Source organism: Homarus americanus, unplaced genomic scaffold, assembly GCF_018991925.1.
Source record: "Homarus americanus isolate GMGI-L3 unplaced genomic scaffold, GMGI_Hamer_2.0 scaffold6317, whole genome shotgun sequence".
Lineage (NCBI taxonomy): Eukaryota > Metazoa > Arthropoda > Malacostraca > Decapoda > Nephropidae > Homarus > Homarus americanus.
In genome coordinates this window covers 4,120,085-4,140,590 of record NW_024730668.1, presented here as the reverse complement: position 1 = coordinate 4,140,590, position 20,506 = coordinate 4,120,085, and the positions used below count along the sequence as shown (strand labels likewise).

The 20,506-nt window shown below is 45.0% G+C and overlaps 1 protein-coding gene across 2 annotated transcripts in view; it reads right to left on the bottom strand.

Annotated features, from left to right (window-relative positions):
- Positions 1–20,506, bottom strand: part of LOC121867198 (protein APCDD1-like) — a 122,675-nt gene that overhangs the window by 24,626 nt on the left and 77,543 nt on the right. For both annotated transcript variants that reach the window (XM_042367009.1, XM_042367008.1), the window contains exons 4-5: positions 993–1,196; positions 77–161 (exon numbers count right to left, since the gene is read on the bottom strand). In XM_042367009.1, the coding sequence (XP_042222943.1) occupies positions 77–161; positions 993–1,196 (289 nt within the window). The remainder of the gene's footprint in view (positions 1–76; positions 162–992; positions 1,197–20,506) is intronic.

The following is a 20,506-nucleotide window of genomic DNA, read 5'->3' as shown; positions in this document are numbered from 1 at the left end:
TCGCGCCAACTACTGAACCCCAGAATGAAACCCAGAGAGAGAGAGAGAGAGAGAGAGAGAGGCAGGTGCATCTTACCTTGATGACTTTGCCGGGGCAGGAGGCGTTGACGGCGGCAGCAACGAGGGCGGCGTCACGGTGTGTATGGCTCACTACCTCCACCCTGCGGAGAACAGTGTTTTACAGGGTGTGGAGGGTGGTTCAGGGCATGAGGGGTATTACAGGGCGTGGAGAGGTGTCTGGGGCGTGGAGGGGTGTCTGGGGCGTGGAGGGGTGTCACAGGGCGTGAGGGTTACAGGGCGTGGAGGGGTGTCTGGGGCGTGGAGGGGAGTTACAGGGCGTGGAGGGGTTACAGGGCGTGGAGTGGTACAGGGCGTGAAGGGGTTACAGGGCGGAGGAGTGTTACAGGGCGTGGAGGTGTTACAGGGCGTGGAGGGGTGTTACTTGACAGGAATGGATGTTACACCGCCTCATCTCACCCAGAAGAAAAGAGAGAGAGAGAGAGAGAGAGAGAGAGAGGATCAAACAGCTTAACCCCTCTCTAAGGACTCAGGGAGTGAGTAAGGCTAAGGGTAAAAAGGGAAGGGGGTACACATCATCCACCCAAGGGACGAGGGGTTCAGGGCCAAGGTCAAGGTCAGGTCATACAAAATCATCGACATTTCACACATGACTAAAACAGGAACTTTAAGTATATAAGTATTTCATTAGCAAACAACTCTTATTAAATGTCAGGAAAATGCAGATAAAAAATAAAGGATATTATTGATTACACAACTAATTTATGATGTAACCAACAAAGGGAAATAGAATAGCCCAATTGACTACAGAATTTTCCCATAAAAGTACAAAAAATAAAAATAAAATAAAATAAAATTAATTAAAATAACCAAAAAATAAAAAAAATATAAAAAAAAATCTGATAAAATAACTAAAAAATTAAACAAAAAACAAAATTAAATAACAACTCAGTATTATTTGCCGTGTATCTTACCTAGAGACGATGTACTCAGCTTCGGTGCCTCCCGGAGTAACCCAGGAGGGACGACCGAGAGTAAGGTGGCCGTGAGCGGAGAGGGTGTAGGTGGGGTGAGCACAGGAGGCATCACGGTACAGGTGGAGAGCCAGGTGGAAGGACTTATCATGGTGGAAGGTATAGGAACGCAGCACATGTCGGGGACCGGGTCGAGACTCACACCTGGAACGGGACAATCATTAGCACCTTATATTAGTAGTAGTTACACCTCCAGGGTCATGATAGTGCTATAATTATGACCAGTAAATACCACAACTACGTCATAATACACAATGCATAAAAAAAAGCACACATAAATAGTATTAACAAGGTGATTAGAATTTTGGATCTCATATGGCGATTAGGCACCCCATGCAGTTTATTTCACCTCATGATTAATTAAACACCTTAACTCTAAATGGAAGGTTAGGTTAGGTTAGGTTAGGTTAGGGTGTTTAATCATCAAGCGACTGAAGCAAGGGTGCCTATTCTTCATGAGATCTCAAATATTAAAACCTATCTAAATGTCTAAATTATTCTAAAAGTTTTCTCTATGGTAAGAAGATCAAAGACGTAATACCTTAACAAACAGACAAAAAATTACACATAACATCAATTAATGCTCGCGTCACTTACATTAACTCGCCAGTATTAAGTTCTCACACAGTCACCTTCCATATTATAAACTTAATATCCTCGGCTTTTACAGAGGTCGGTTATATACCATTCCTTAGTGCTTCAGTATGTCAACGCACACACACACACACACACACACATGTACATTGCTCCCTCGATAAATAAGACACGACCATAATATATATATATATATATATATATATATATATATATATATATATATATATATATATATATATATATATATATATATATATATATATATATATATATATATATATATATATATATATATATCAATTACAAACCTTAATAATATACTTGTCTCTCCTAAATTTCTATCTCATTATTATTTTTTTAATAGCGTATAGATCAAGTATTTAATAGCTCTAACTCGCAAACAATGGGATATTAATTAAAACAAAATAATTAATGATTTTAGTTTTTATTTTAGTCAGCCTTAAAATATGCCTTACTGACCCGTTTTCTATGGTACAGTACTCAACTGAGATTCACGTCACCTAACCTCGTCATTGTTACTGAAAGCGATCACTTTCGTGAGAAACTCTATGAAACACTTTTATGTCCTAGATGGTTGAGTTGAGATGCACACAACCACATAATTGGGCCATTAAGTTGCCGAAGAACCAATTAAATCGTAGTAAACGTCAGGATGATGTGTGTGTAAGGGTGGAGGTAAGGGGGGGAAGGCAGAGAGGCTGAGGAAGATTGGCGACGCGGTAGGGGGGTTTGTGTTACGGTCTGCAGGTTAATTGGCGATTGGCGCTTATTTGGCGGCGGCAGAGAATTGACTTGGTTGTTTTTATTTCTCAGCATGGATTAGTATACAAAAATAGTAATAGCCTACCTATACAAATGACTGGATCACCTGAAGATTAGACACCCCAGTTTATTTTACCTGATGATTAACCATCCTAAGGCTAACCTAACCTAACCTAACCTAACCATCCTAAGGCTAACCTAACATAAACAAATGGACAAATAAATAGTTTAATATATATAACTCATTAACTATATGGACAGTTGAACACATAAATCAACAGTGAACTTGTCGCCTCAGCTGTTCAGTAAATCATGTAAACTGTGTTAAGATAAATAGTGGGGAATATATCGGTGTGTTTACTGAGTAGAAAACACATAAACGTATACTACTACCACCGCTATCACCACCACTACTACCACTACTACCACCACCACTACTACCACTACTACCACAACCACCACCACCACTACTACCACCACCACCACCACACCACCACCACCACTACCACAACCACCACCACCTACCTACCACCACTACCACTACCACCACCACTACCACTATCACCACCCTACTACCACCACCACTACCACTACACCACTACCACTATCACCACCACCACCACTACCACTATCCCACCCACCACCCACCACCACTACCACCATCACCACCACCACTACCACTACACCACCACTACTACTATACCACCACCACCACCCACTATCACCACCACCACCACTACTACTACCACTACCACTATCACCACCACTGCCACTATCACCACTACTACCACTATCACTACCATTACCACAACCTCGACCATCATCACAGTCACCACCACAACTACCCCCACTACCACCACCACCACCACAGGGGTCGCTCACCAGGGGTCCCACGCACTCCACTGTCTCATAATTTATCTGTTGACCGAACCACTCACAAAAGGTTGGGGGTTCACCTGTCCTCCAATTAAGATGTACACATACTGTACACCTTGGTGAATGTTAATGGTACGTGAGTGTGGTGGTGAGTGGTAGGTGAGTGTGGTGGTGAGTGGTAGGTGAGTGTGGTGGTGAGTGGTAGGTGAGTGTGGTGGTGAGTGGTTGGAGAGGGAAGTGCAGGTGGCTGGCTCTTCAACACGATCTTGTGGCAGGTAAACTGTTCACCCACACTCAGGTGCCTACATCAGGTGCCTCACAGCCACTCTACCTGGCCCTGAGACACAGCAACCACATAGCATCGTGTAGTCTCTTCACGGACGAATATCTTCAAACATGTTATGAGTAAAAAATAAAATAATTCCGCTAAAAACGTATACCATTTTTAATCTATTGGCGAGATGATTTAAATTATCCTGGCCAGACTTCACGCTATACAGGGATGGCTGGTAAACACACACACACACACACACACACACACACACACACACACACACACACACACACACACACACACACACACACACACACACACACACGCACACACACACACATCATCTTGTACCTCAGCAGATGTTTTGACGGTCAGGGGAGATGTGTGTGATGTTTAGATATTTACATCAGCTGATTCTACGGCTTTAGTCTTCACCTCTAGCGGAGATGTCAAGGTGAGAGGACAAGACTTAGTGTGACATCCACCTATCAGAACACCAGCCTGGGGGGGGGGAGGTGGGTTAGCGGTGCCACTGGTAAGGTAAAACTTACAATGCATGCCACCCAACCAAGCACTGTGTCAGGTGTCGCCAACAAACACGTGAAAACGCCACATGAATAATGAATTAAAACAACAACATAAAACTCCCCCATAAAAACCCAAACAACAAAACATAACAGACCTAAAACACAGCTCCCGGGGTGAAGGGCTGAGCTAACATGACTTTAGAATGGCCGTCATGTCATCGTCGTGAACCCTAAAGGAATCCAAACTCATAATAACACGACTTCCCAAAATATATGCAGATCCGTCGCCAAACATCCATTACTTACACTACCTGGTCACATTCCTCACGATACTTAACGAGTGATGACCTATTTTGGTGGCTCGTTGGGACGATCATACCTGGACTGGACTTTTCTTAACAAGCACATGAGAAATTCCCTAGCAAGTAGTGAGGAGGTTTTACAAATGCTTCATATTGCATACCGGGAAAAGTTGACTGTCTGGACCCGTGGAGAATGACGTGCAACAGTTTCGAGGTAATACCACACGTAGTTCGTTACGCGGGTGTGAGTTGGGGGAATGTTAGGGCAGCGGTGGTGACGAGGACGTGAGACAGACGGCACACAGCCAACCAGCGACAACAGACGACACACAAACAGCCAATAAGATCATTTTAGTTGTTCCTTTATCCATAGAATCCTCGCTGAAGGTCTCATAACTCTCGTGGAGGTGATGAAAAATGGGCAAGAATTATACATTGGTACCCCCTAAAGTGGCTGTCAATAACCAGGAAGAAAACGGGGGTGTCAATTTCAGCAGGACTGGAAGGCATCAACTCTGGTTATGATAGGTGTTAGTGTACTGTACTCCCCTTACCTCCCCCTCCTCTCCCCATTCCTCCCAACTAGTCCCTTCCCGCCTCCCCATCACCGATCACTCTCAGCTCCCCCTCCTCCTGCAGCCACTTGAGGCCGTCAGCACGATGATTATAGCACCAATAAGACTGACAATGTGATGACGACTAATATGGATGATACCCCCCCCCCCAGGTAAGGCTCAGAATGGTGACCAAGGCGGCATGATTCTGATGGTGGTGGTGACAGGACCTCCCCGTATTAGGTAACTAGTGGGAGACAAGAGGCAGGGAGGGGGAGGAGGAGGTCATGGTATTCACTCCTGTACGAAAGACTCGGCTGTGAGCTGCGTCAGGAGGTACTACTTCACTACAACGTCAACAATGAATGCTAAACGGCCCCTAATGGTAGATGTGAAAGACACCATTATCCTCACACCTTCAACACCACGTCTCTCTCTCTCTCTCTCTCTCTCTCTCTCTCTCTACCCCCTGCTTCGTAAGTAAATATTAACTTACACTTAGGATATAACAGGTGCTCCTTTGTATTAAGTTTGTGTTTAATTAGACACTCAGTGAACATACCTTCGCCCCTCCACCTGGTCCACCACATCCGTCCGGTTCTAGTGAGGGTAAGAAACACGATGGCCACTATACCACCGGGCGGGTTACACCTTGGGCCACACCTGGACGAGTTACTCTCCATACTAATTGGCCTATCTACTAAATTCCGCCCACTTTTGGCTTCCTTAGCAACCGTTTCAGTTCCAGGAATTTGATTGGATGCTGCGTGGTTACTATGTGAGGTATGTCGTCATATCGGTATATTTACGTCCATTTTTTTTTCTTGTGATGTTTAATGTATGACAAAAATTCCAACATATTTACACTTAAAAAAAAAGAGACCATAAATCAACTGATGTAACGTCATGACTCCCTTAGCAACCAACAACTAATCACCTTTTACGAATAGTCAAGGTTGCCAAGGAAGCCAAAATGTGGGCGGAGTTTGAGTCGATGGGTCGTTTGTTTACCTTAACACAGACTTACGAGTTTGTTACTGGACCGAAAATGACAGACCGACTGCACTAAAAATATCGACTGCGTGACCTGATAAGATAAGGACACTAGAATCATAATTAAGGGGCAGATATACCTGTCTCCTGCCATGGATGATCGCTACTCCAGGCAGAAAGCGGGAGAACGTTCGTCAGTGTAGGAGGAACGCCAGGCATTATTTAAAGTCTGATCCTGGGGTTTGTTTTACTCTCTCAACATCCCTCTTTACCTCGTTCTTAACCCCCACAGTGACATCCAAGAGAGAGAGAGAGAGAGAGAGAGAGAGAGAGAGAGATACTGACCGCCATCTATTGGGAAAAATCGTCAGCCTCCACTTTCTCTCCTCGTTACCGGGTTAACCTAGATCTGACGGCGCTGTAGTTCCCCTTCCTGTTTACCTGCAGGGGGCCCGGGTGACTCTCTGAGGACTCCGGGTGACTCTCTGGGGGCCCCGAGTGATTCTCTGGGGCCCCCGACTTGCTCCTAAAACCTCGTGTGTCGTACGTATCCCCGCGTCAGGAAGTAATTTATCGTACAAATAAACCCGATAAGTAAGAGAGCTCTCGTGTAACAGGGTCCACAGCTACCGCTACCCTTCCCTCCCTCCCTCCACTCACCGCCAATGGGGGCAGTCACTTAAAAATCCTATCATGTTTTTTCCCTCGAGGTTTTGATAGCGGTGAAGATAGCCTGTGGTTGGTGGCTTAAACCTCCCCCCCCCCCACCCACACTTAAAATTGATATCTTGCTGGTAACTTGTTTCTTGACTATGATTTTGATAGCGGTTAAGATAGCCTGTGGTTAGTGGGCTCAAATTATTGTTACTTAAAACTGCTGTCCTATTTACCTTTCCAGTTTCAGTAAGAGAAGATAGCTAATGGTTTAGTCACCGATATCATGTTTCTCAATAAAAGTGATATATTATTCTCATTTTCTACACATTTTAATTGTTTTTGATGTCAACTTAAAATAATAACCTCGTTTTCTTTCCCGCCAACTCAGATCGGCCCAGTGAGGGAAGATATCCTGCCCATCTTAAAAGCGGTACTAAAAAATGGCGCCATAACTCATAATTTAAATTCATTATATCTCAGAATTAATCTCTTCCTTGCCTCATATGTCATCGGTAGCTAATAAATATCGGCATCGAGTCCATTGTAAGCTTAGATGTGTATATCGGCGGCTATAAAAATATCGGCATCAAGCCAATTTTTAGTTCGGAAGCCACCAAGTTCGACACCGTGTCCATTTTTAGATTAGCAGTCGCATATATCGGTGCTTTGCCCATCTTGAGATCGGTAGACTTGCCGTTCAGTAACATTCCTTCCTATCTTAAGATTGGGAGCACTGAGGGCCCCTTCCTGTAACCAACTTGGGACACCACCACCCAAGAACTTATTTTGTACAATGATTAGGTTAGGTTAATATATACACGACCTGTACTGGAGTGGTCGTCACCTACTAGACGACCTGCACTGTAGTGGTCGTCACATACTAGACGACCTGTACTGTAGTGGTCGTCACCTACTAGACGACCTGTACTGTAGTGGTCGTCACCTACTAGACGACCTGTACTGTAGTGGTCGTCACCTACTAGACGACCTGTACTGGAGTGGTCGTCACATACTAGATGACCTGTACTGGAGTGGTCGTCGAGGGAATACTTTTGAGGTGAAAATTCCTTGCCTCACCGAGAGATTTATTCACTCCTTGCTTGACGCTGGACAATTTATTCTCTACAGGTAGTCGGCAGTAGGTGAGTGAAGGGCGGCGGTGGCACATGGTCGTCTGGCCAGCGTCCAACACCTCTAGCAAGCTGTGGCCCCGATTTGGCCAACTGGTGTAGTGACGACATGGCCAGCTGGTGTAGTCACGACTCGGCCATCTGGTGTAGTCATGACCTGACCAGCTGGTGTAGTGACAACATGACCAGCTGGTTTAGACATGACTTGGCCACCTGGTGTGACCACGAACTAACTAACTGGGGACAGGTGCCGTAAATGAGACACCGAGAAACTGGTTACATTAACACGAGAGAGAGAGAGAGAGAGAGAGAGAGAGAGAGAGAGAGAGAGAGAGAGAATGTGCAAATTATCAGTAGAGTCTTTACCCATTATCACCACCATTTTATACCAGCGCCATCATGAACCGAACCACATAAGATGCACCACAAAACACCCTTGCATTTACCAGAGGAATTCAAAATTATATGAATCCCTTTTGATAATTTGCCTCACTCAGCCCAATATAGACGACACTTTTGGATACGAATGTTGAGAGAGGCAGTGACAAGTGGTAAGTGCAGGTCTGGGCTCTCTTTAATCCTGGGATGAAACGGACACATTCTAAGGGAGAGGGGGAAGGGAGAACGATAAACACCCTGAACGTATAAGGAGAGAACTTCCCTTGTAAACAGTGAGGTGGGACTTTGATGTGTGTGTGTGTGTGTGTGTGTGTGTGTGTGTGTGTGTGTGTGTGTGTGTGTTGATGTCTGCTCATGGTTTATATAAAGAAGGAAAGACGGAAAAAAGAGAAGGAAGAAGGGGAGGAAGGAGGAGAGAAAAGTTGAAGGAAAAAAATTGTCACATGGATAGAAATAAGGAAAATAGGGAAAAGGTCAAACAGAGGAAGAAGAAAAATAAGGAAATGTAAAGAACGAGAACATAAAGAGAACGAAAAACAAGATACGAAACTGCAAGAAGATGAAGAGAGGGAAGAGAAGGAGGAAGAGAACAAAATATATAGAACCAGAACAACCATAAACAAACTAAAACATCAACATAACCAAGACCACGCGTAGACAAGACACCATGAACACAACACACACATAACAAGACCCTCACCAGGACCTGTCAGGCAGTAAACAGTCGAGAGCTTAAAGTTTTACGGGGGTCAGTCAGAGGATCACCAAGGAGCATGTTAACTCGACGAAGGGCCTGCCAGGGAGGGTGTTTACTGACGAAGGGCCTGCCAGGGAGGGTGTTACTGACGGAGGCACAGTAAAACTAGACCTCTGTTTGATAATGTTTATATGTAGGATGTGTGTGTGTGTGTGTGTGTGTGTGTGTGTGTGTGTGTGTGTGTGTGTGTGATTAAAAAACACCCATCAGAACAATACAAATCCTACCTAACAAAGATGGAACAAATGAACACACACACCGATAGATATAAGAACAGCACCATCCCATCTATTGTTAAAATATTAAACAACTCCTGATTTATGTACTGTACAGCCCTGTAAATGTATTCAATGCACATTATATCATTATGTCTAAATCAAATGTAAGTCTGTATATTTTCAGCCACCGGCTGCAACTCTATTAATAAACCGTTTATTATTATTATTATTATTATTATTATTATTATTATTATTATTATTACACACACACACACATAACAAGAGAAAGAGAAAGAATAATAGTAAAAAAAATAAAATATTGCAACAATAATGAAAAAGACACAAGGGGCGGCAGGCAGGGTGGTGGTGGTGACGCTGCCTCAACACAACACACGAGGTCACCATTGGACAGGGAATGGCATGAATCCTTTCCACAGTTGTACAGGAGGAGGAAGGGGCGGTGCTGCTGGGACGAGGGAATGACAGACTGAGAAGGGATAGATATTGTCTACCAGGGTGATAGACTGAGCTGTAGATATCGTCAAATGCGGTGACAGACTGAAGCTCCAAGTACAGTCAACAGGGGTGATAGCCTGACTGAAAATAAAATCCCACGTTCTAGGCATACAGTTAGTTCCTTATAGTTCGTGTGTGTGTGTGTGTGTGTGTGTGTGTGTGTGTGTGTGTGTGTGTGTGTGTGTGTGTGTGTGTGTGTGTGTGTAAACCTCGCCTTGAAAAATTAGTGAACATCAGTATAGCTCATCAGTGCTTTGGCCACCTTGGCTGACCGGGGTAGTGAGAAGGAGGGGGAGGTCACGGGAGGGGGGTAAAGGAACTGGGCGTGCGTTTAGGGGTGACTGCGGGCGTGGGCGTGGCTGTAGGCATCCATGAGGGCAAGAAAGTGGGTGTGGATGCAAGTTGAGGTGTGAGACTGAGTCAGTTTGTGTATGGGCGTCAGTATAACTGCGGTGGTGGTGGATATGGGCGTCAGTGTGGCTGTTGGGGGTGATATGGGCGTCAGTGTGGCTGTAGTGAGTGGATATGGGCGTGATGTGGCTGTTGAGGTGATATGGCCTCAGTGTGGCTGTAGTGAAGTGGATATGGGCGCCAGTGTGGCTGCTGGAGGTGGATATGGGCGTCAATGTGGCTGTAGTGAGTGGATATGGGCGTCAGTGTGGCTGTTGAGGTGGATATGGGTGTCAGTGTGGCTGTAGTGGGTAGGTATGGGCGTCAGTGTGGCTGTTGAGGTGGATATGGGCGTCAGTGTGGCTGTAGTGGGTGTGGCTGTAGTGGGTGTGGCTGTAGTGGGTAGGTATGGGCGTGGGTGTGTCAACAACTGTTAGTCCTCCTTTTTTGTATTATTGGCTGAAGAAAACGTCAATTAAGCCTCCTAGTAGGTCCAGGGCCTCTTGTTGACACAGTCCCTCCCGTCCACCCCTCACCATCACCACACTGTCGCCACTTCACGACATCTCACCCTCTTACACCACCACCATCACCACACTGTCACCACTTCACCACGTGTCACCCTCTTACACCACCAATGTATTCTAGGTGTATAATGAAAGGGGTGATAAAACAGGTGGTGGGGAATAAAGGGAGAAGAGGAAGAGGAGGAGAGAGAGTGTGTGCGTGTGTGTGTGTGTGTGTGTGTCGTGGGGTGACGCAGGGAGGAGCGCTTGTTTACCAAGGTGTCAATGCAACTGACACCATGCCATTTTCTCCTCCACATTACCGCCCCAACGCCCAGCACTCAGTCAGGCCCACTCCTCTGTCTACCGCCCTCTCTCTCTCTCTCTCTCTCTCATACTTTTTGTTCCAGGTTTTTTCTTTCTTTCAGATTCATGACGTTACATCCAGGTTGATGACGACACACAAGACCTCAAAGTTTACGTTAATATATCTAAAAATAATCAAGACCAAACGAAATGAAAAACAAAATAACTCAAATATATTTCTACGTCAAAAAATCTGAAATTCTAAATGTTTACAGCGAAAAACTCAGAGTCAAATCGGTCGAAACCTAACCCAACCCAACCTAACCTAACCTAACCTAACCTAACCTAACCCAACCCAACCTATACCACTTCAAAACACAATATTTACAATAGGAACCAAAGACTATTTTTTTTTTATCTCACTCATAAAAAATAAAGTTGGAGGAGCACTTCACTGCCTCAAGGAACAACTCGAACTTGTATCTCCAGTGCCTAGAAAAATCCCGAGTTTTAGTGTTACGTATCTTACCGAGCCAATGGTCCGCACCTACTGTATATGGCGGCTCATACTTACAGCAAACCTTGACTATATATTTTTTTCTTTCCTTTTACCTCATCTCGTTCACTGCCAGAGGGGTGAGGTGTCTAGGAAGGAAGGGGGGAGGGAGGGAAGGGCGGGGGGGAGGGAAGGGAGGGAGGAGGAGGGAGGCGTAAGCTTCTACAAATTTCCTGCCTCCGCTTTTGGTTGGTTGTAAAATATAGTTGTTTATGTTTACTACGGTGGTGAGGCGGCCCACTCTGAGGTTATGACATACACACACACATACACACACACACACACACACACACACACACACACACATACACACACACACACACACCTCCCAGAGTCTCAGTCACACCACGGGTAATAAACACGTTGATCCTTCACAGCCAAGCAGCCTAGCACCCTCTGGCAGTCTGGCACCTCCTTACCCTCCCTGACACCTCCAACACTCCCTAGTATTCTCTGGCCCTTCATGTGAGGTTTAACTCCAGCTGACCCTCCCCTGTGATAAATCAACACACACACACACACACACACACAAACAAAACCGAGTAATTGTTATCTTCCGTAGTTCGTGTTCTGGTCACTGGATGATTGACTGGCGCTGATCGGGATACACACACACACACACACACGTTAATGGCGTCGTCAGGCAGGTGGCAGCTCTCCGACCCCTCTGATTGGCTGAAACACATCACAACGTAGCACAAACAAAAGACTAATGGCGTCGGCACCTGGCGAGCTCCATCGGTGCAATGGTTTAGTTTTTGTGTTTCACCTGATTTGAGGAAGATGGTTTAACTCTCTGAAGAAGAAAGTTAAACCCTTTGAAAATTATGATTAACCCTTTGAGGTCAATGGTTTAATAGTTTGAGTACTACAGATTAAACCATTATACTCAAAGGGTTAATACGTCGTCCTGAAAGGGTTAAACTGTCTTCCTCAAAGAGTTAAACCATCGTCCTCAAAGGGTTAAACCATCGTCCTCAAAGGGTTAAACCGTCGTCCTCAAAGGGTTAAACCATGGTCCTCAAAGGGTTAAATCACAACCCTCAGAGAGTTAACCCTTTGAGTAAGATGACTTAACCCTTTGATTACATTATTTTTAACCCTTTTAGGATAGAACGTGACCTGAAGTATAAATTAATTTGTGGCATCTTCTAAAGGCACTGTACATCCCAAATATTCTTTACCGTCTAAACTATTTTCTTCACCTTATACTAAACGATCTAGTAACAAAGCTTCACCTCACGTACTAACTTTCCCCTTTGTAATCCATTAAATACTAAGAATTCCCGCCCCCCTTCGAGTTATTGCTTGAAATAATAGATCTTACTCAGGTTATCTCTTACTACAAAGAATCATCTTACTGTCTTAAGTATCAAGTAGCTGTTGGTCTGGCCGTGGGGAGTTGGCCTGGCCGTGGGGAGTTGGCCTGGCCGTGGGGAGTTGGTCTGGCCGTGGGGAGTTGGCCTGGCCGTGGTGGTGGGTGTGTGGTCGGTAGCGCCGCGGTGGGTGGCCTGAGTGACGGGTCCTTCCTTGCCTGCGGTCACACCCACCTCCTCCCACTATTCTGTCACTTTTTACTCATTCTTCGTTTATTTTCCTCTACCGCATATTTGGCGTCTATCGCGCTCTCTCTCTCTCGTTCATTTTCCCGCCTTTCCGCCTATTTTACTTATTCTTCATATATTTTCCCTTTTTCCTTTTGTTTTACGTTTTGTCTGTAGTTTTCCTTTGTTCGTTTTCCTCCTTTCATATATCACGCCTCGTTTACTCAATTTCCCTCGTTAATTCTTCATTCCCATAATCACACACGTCATTATTATATATTTTTCATTACTTTGTGGTTCCAGCGGCGTTGTCAAGGTTTTTTTTTAATTTATTTAATCTCACACATTTCCATTAACAAAAACAAAAAATATTAATAAAACTTGATTCGTGGATAAACAACAACGTCTCAAGAGTTAGATTAGGTTAGGAATGAGTACCAATGACCAGTACAGGTATACGTTCTTCAACCCCGAACCAGATAGTACTACCTTAAGGGATTCTGAATTCACTAAGGGTAACTAATTCAGCTGCTCATTCGTAAACAATGTATCCCTCCCAAGATTGGTGAAACGTCAAATAGCGAAAACCAGGAAAACACAGGTAATTAACAAGGAATATAGCGAGGAGGGGGGAGGGGGGAGGGGGGAGAAACAAATGATGCCTCGTAAATCATGGTCAAAAATAACAAATAATTAACCTCACACTCGACGCCCAGCGAGGTGTGAGCTTTAGAACGACAATATAATAACAAACATTATCCGAAGTCACCGCGCGTGTGTGTGTGTGTGTGTGTGTGTGTGTGTGTGTGTGTGTGTGTACTGACGTTGACGTTAAAAGCGTGTCCATGTATAGACAGGAGACGTTTAAAGGAGGTCTACAAACGTATAGGAAATAAAAATATGTTTTTGTGTACGTCAACGTTAATAATGTCTGCGTATGTGTATATGTTAATAGCGTGTGTGTGTGTGACCCTAAAGGTGGCACCTAAACCAAGTACTGCCGGTAGAAATCATCTGGGTTGGTGAGATATACATCCACCCAACCTCGCGTGTCACTACCAGTGTTGACACCACCTGTCAGCCGTCCAGCGTGTCACTACCAGTGTTGACACCACCTGTCAGCCGTCCAGCGTGTCACTACCAGTGTTGACACCACCTGTCAGCCGTCCAGCGTGTCACTACCAGTGTTGACACCACCTGTCAGCCGTCCAGTGTGTCACTACCAGTGTTGACACCACCTGTCAGCCGTCCACCAGTGTTGACGTGTCACTACCAGTGTTGACACCACTTCCAGCGTGTCACTACCAGTGTTGACACCACTTGCCAGCCGTCCAGCGTGTCACTACCAGTGTTGACACCACCTGTCAGCCGTCCAGTGTGTCACTACCAGTGTTGACACCATCTGTCAGCCGTCCAGTGTGTCTGACACCTGCCACCGGAGAATGTACTGTACCTCTAAGCACACCTAATATCACCAGGTCAGGGTGCTGGCGGTCAAGCCTCACCTGTCCCCTGGTCCACAGGTGGTCATCACCGGGGCTGTATATTAGTTTCTCAACTTCTGTCACCGGGTGAGTAACTACCCTAACGCTACCTGGGGGGCGGGGAGGGGGGTAAGATGGGCTACATTAGGTTAGGGTAGCTGTAGGGTGGCTAACCTTTAAGTGAAATAAACTAGGGTGTCTTAATGTTCATACGAGGACTGTAGAAAACAAATCGTTTTCCCACTTGCTCTCCGCCCTTAACTAACCCCATACACCTCCACTTTGTAACATACACAGTAACTTGGTCCCGAGTAATATATCTTAACAAACACACATGAAGAGTTTATCGCATAACAAGCCTCGGTAATGATGCACATAACGATGGCGGTTCAACGAGTCTACAAAAAAAAGAGACAGTAATTTGCCTCTCACAAGTGTATCAACCACGAGCTGTCACGCCTGGTTCTGCAAATATTATGTTTATGTCCGTCCATAAATAAGAAGACTAATGCCCTGACTTACGCGTGTTGTTGGCCACGTTTGATTCATATATATTAAAATAAAAACAACTTCGTGTACACCTGTCTTAACTTAACCTCACCTCAACTATCATAACTTACGAGATGGAACTGCAGGGCGTCCTTTGGCTAGCCAGGTGGATTGTTTCACACCCGCAGCTGCATCAAGACAAAGGTAAACTACCTCTTTTAGCCTCAGCCGCCTCCCAATTTGACTCCCATCACCAGCTGCACCACAATGTTAACGTTGGATTTCCCAAGAACAGGAAGCATGTGTCCGCAGCTCTGCCTCACTACTAGAAAATACGGGACAGCCTCGCCATCGTCGACAGCCTGGTTCACAAAGGAGCTCGCCTCACCAACCCAGCCTCAGCCTGTCGCGCCGTCTCGTCCTATCCCGACTTCACGACTCGAACCGAGGTATCGAAGCGACGAAGCAGAGAGAAGAGCAGACAGTCTGGTGGCCTGACATTGCGAGAGACTATCACCAATACCGTTCAGGCCTGAGATGCTTGCCAGATGATGCTGCCATCGCAGACGGAGCCGATGATGCACGACCCACCCTAGGGTTTACGAAGCTTCAAACTCAAACATTCAAATATTCAATATCCATATACCTCTAGGTCGGTGTCTGATAACTCTCGACCACGACTGTACACATTACTTTAAGAACCATAATATACATGTTAGCAAGGACAGGTTGTAGAGCGGCACGTAGGGCCAAGCGTCACTAAGGCATAATATACAGCTGTGAATAACCCAACAAGAGTGACTGACTGCACTGACCCCACCAGCTGCTGGCATCCATCTCCCCGATGCAGCAGCCAAGTACGGACATATTTCCTTATCTCTCGCTACAATGCTCTCGTTTAGCGCTCTCTGTAGATGCTCTGTCTGACAATTATCGTGCACCAGGAGAAAATTATTGTGTTTGACCTCAATTACCACAAAGTGTCGTACAAAAGGTTAAAGTTATCGTATTTTAAGTCTTTAGTGTCGGCAAAACTTACTAACAGTGCTTACACTCTCTGTCCCACAGGGTAAAGGGCACCTGTGAGAGCTTTTAGACACATGTCCCTACTGTAGGTGTTGTCTTCTAATGTGTGAGTAACTTGCAGAAAAAGTGATGTGTGTGTGTGTGTGTGTGTGTGTGTGTGTGTGTGTGTGTGTGTGTGTGTGTGTGTGTGTGTGTGTGTGTGTGAGCGTTTGTTTTTGTTGTTGTCGAGTTCAGAAATTGAGGTCACTGTTTTGTGTATGTAGTGAGACTCATAGCTCTGATGGGTGCACACGGAGAGAGAGAGAGAGAGAGAGAGAGAGAGAGAGAGAGAGAGAGAGAGAGAGAGAGAGAGAGAGAGAGAGAGAGAGATATCACAACACAACCACACAATTTTCCACAACTCACATAAAAATTCAAACATAAATCCCAAAATCAGTACCTAAAAACCTAACTACTACCTAAACTACCTCACCTCTAGGTACAAACAAACCAACATGGCGTCAAAAGTTTCTCCAAGACTCTACTGTGTCAAGATGCGTTTTCTTACCCCCAACTTAAGGTGAACTCCTGAACTCACGAACGCTTGAGAATGCGGACACAACAGCGACCCTAGAGGGAGCTACGAGACTCGTCAACAGATGCTTAGATAAACTTCAAGGTCCTCCTACTTCAATATATGACCAGGTAATGGCCCTCCCTCCCCCCTCTCCCTCCCTCTCTCTCTCTCTCTCCCGCCCACCCTCCCTCCCCCATTACGATACTCTCCCTTCTCCCTCATTCTCTCCTACCATGATACTCTACTTTCTCCTACCATGATACTCTCCTCTCCTCACTCCCAGCACTATACTCTCCTCTTCCTCTCTCACCCCCACCCTTTTCCCTCTCCCTCATTTGCACAACCTGAAAGTGGTGTGGTGGGGATGGCAAGAGGATTAGCAGGAGCAGTAACAGTAGCAGCAACAGGAACAACAGTAGCAACAGTAGTAGTAGCAGTAGCGAGGCGACACCCGTCCGCTATCTGCCACCTCCTACAGCCTCGCCCCGCCGTAATTGACTCTAAAAGCCGCACATTAATTCCTGCCTCGTCAGGATAAAGTGTTGTGGGCTGAACTGACGCAGGTCACATCTGTAGAGGCTATAAGGCAGGTGTGTGGGGAGGAGGGGGATCTACAGGTGTGTGGGGAAGAGGGAAATAACAGGTGAGTAAAATTGAACCAAGGGACATGTGTGTGTGTGTGTGTGTGTGTGACGGGGAGAAGCAGGTGTGGGGTACAGGACGGGACTGCCAAGGACACACCTGTAACTATGACAGGAGTGCACAGGTAGGAAGGACAACATCAGGTGTGCGGAGACGTGAAGCAGCTACATATGAAGAAGGGGAAGCCAGCCAGGTATAGGTAAGGAGGAGGAATGCTTGATGATGTAGCAGGGATAACACACACACACACACACACACACACACACACACACACACACACACACACACACACACACACACACACACACACACACACACACAACCTACTCCATTATTACCTTTGAACCTAAATACTTATAGATGGTTGTCGAGGGGATAAATAAATAATAATAATAATAATAATAATAAGAATAATAATAATAACTCGAACACGCAAAGTAAACAATGGAAGGTAAACACACAGACGAACACATGACAGCTCCTCCCGAACAATGAAAGAGACGAAAAACTGGAGTGTCAACAAACAGAGAAGCGGCCCCGCCCTCCTTACACACACACACACACACACACACACACACACACACACACTAACCTCAATGAACAATTATATTTTAAAGTTCAAAACTGTTTTCTCTTTTATGTTGTTTACAAAGAATTTCTGAGCCATTACCTTATCTTGGATTACCTTAAAGATAAATCCCTTCAGATCATTTCACCTTAAGATTAACTTAACCTAACGCTAACCTAACCTAACCTATCCAAACCTAACCTAACCATAAAAATAAACACAAGCAAAACAGCTGATCAAACTAAAGACAAAAAAAACCATATACACAAATGGACAGACAAGCAGACAATTTCTCACCGCACATATTAAACCCAAAACCTAAAACCGGACTTAGGGGTAAAAACCAACTTTGCGGAAGAGGAAAAAAAAACCTAATGACATTCCTTTGTATTGTTGTTATTTAAAGGTGGTTCTTATAAGCTGAAAATCCGTGTTATTAATCCGGGCTGCCGCCATAAATATACGGTATACTGTATAACACAACCAAGCGGAGTAGCCAATTACCTGGGAGGACGGTATGGGATAGAGGGTAGGAGTTGTGGGATAGAGGATAGGGCCGTGGGATAAAGGGTAGGAGTTGTGGGATAGAGGAATGGAAGGTAAAACACACAGACAGACACATGACAGCTCCTCCTGAACAATGAAAAGAGACGAAAACTGGAGGTCAACAAACAGAGAAGCGGCCCCAGCCCCTCCCCACACACACACACACACACACACACACACACACACACACACACACACACACACACACACACACACACACACACACTAACCTCAATGAACAATTATATTTTAAAGTTCAAAACTGTTTTCTTTTATGTTGTTTACAAAGAATTTCTGAGCCATTACCTTATCTTGGAATACCTTAAAGATAAATCCCTTCAGTTCATTTCACCTTAAGATTAACCTAACCTAACCTAACCTAACCTAACCTAACCTAACCTAACCTATCCAAACCTAACCTAACCATAAAAATAAACACAAGCAAACAGCTGATCAAACTAAACGCAAAACAAACCATAAACACAAATGGACAGACAAGCAGACAATTTCTCACCGCACATATTAAACCCAAAACCTAAAACCGGACATAGGGGTAAAATCCAACTTTGCGGAAGAGGAAAAAAAAACCTAATGACATTCCTTTGTGTTGTTGTTATTTAAAGGTGGTTCTTATAAGCTGAAAATCCGTGTTATTAATCCGGGCTGCCGCCATAAATATACGGTACACTGTATAACACAACCAAGCGGAGTAGCCAATTACCTGGGAGGACGGTATGGGATAGAGGGTAGGAGTTGTGGGATAGAAGATAGGGCCGTGGGATAAAGGGTAGGAGTCGTGGGATAGAAGATAGGGCCGTGGGATAAAGGTAGGAGTTGTGGATAAAGATAGGGTCAGGATAGAGGGGAGTTGTGGGGATAGAAGATAGGGGCTGTGGGATAGAGGATAGGGCCGTGGATAGAGGAGGCCGGACAAAGGGTAGGAGTTAGACAGAAGATAGGCCGTGGGATAGAGGGTAGAGTTAGGATAGAAGATAGGCCGTGGGATAGAGTGATAGGCCGGGATAGAGGGGAGGGCTGGATAAAGGTAGAGTTGTGGGGATAGAAGATAGGCCGTGGATAGAGGGTAGGAGCTAGGGGATAGAGAACTCATATTTCGGAAATAATTTACGTTAAGTTTTGGGGGATACAACACTTCGCCATTATCCTAAGTACCACTGGTTCGATGTCAGCACCCATAGTCTACCCAACTGTAAAGGGACCAGAATAGGAATGCCAATTAACGTAAGAATCTTTGATATAATTAATACTGACAAAAACCTCAAATCTACGACATAAAATCAAACAATCAGAAGATAAATTACTAATCTTTTGAGAATCTTAGTTACGCACCATAGGTAGTGAGATACGGTAGAAGGGAGGGGGGAGGGGGGGGGAGGGGGGACAGACAGACGGTGAGTACAAAGGCGGTGTGGGATATGGGGCGGTAATTTCACACACAGTTGATATCTGTTATCATCAAGCTCTTTCGTGGCACTTATCACCCCCCTCACGGTGCCCGGAGGTGGTGCCAGGTTAACCCTCCCCCCCCCCCCCCCACGCCCCTCTCGTTTTATTTCTGTCCCTCTGTCTCTCTCTCTCAATCTTGTTCCCTCTTTTGATCTTTTTTTTCTCTCGTTTTCCCTGTCTGTCTGTTTGTCTCTCTCTATATATATCAATCATACTCTCTCTTCATTTATCTTTACTCCTTTTGTGTTTCTTTTTATTCCTTAACACAACCAGACAAAAAATTTTCAACAAGTTTATGAATATTTTGAAAGCATATTATTACTGGAGATAGTCTACTAATATTTATAACAACAACAACAAAAATAATAACAACAATACCGAAACAATGACATCAATAAACTTAACCTAATCTAACTTAACCTAACCCATCCCAACCTAACCTAACCCAACCCAACCTAACCCAACCTAACCTAACGTAACCTAACCAATATAAAGTGTCTCTTGGGGAGGTGTGACCATACCCCTCCTGCCAGCCCTTGTAAGGATCTGCCAGGCTGTTCCTACTCGCTATAGACTCCTACACGGGGCCTCAATCGCAGCCATGGTTGATCAGGGACGTTAATGAGAGCCTTATCCGACAACACCCGAGTCCGTACGTCTGTCCGTCCGTTCGTGTATCGCCTCTACAAATCATAGTGTCTACTGGTCTCTTGCATACATTTTGATAGTTCACTTTTATTATTATTACCGTTATTATTACTTACACACCCATTTTTAACGTCAATTTCTCT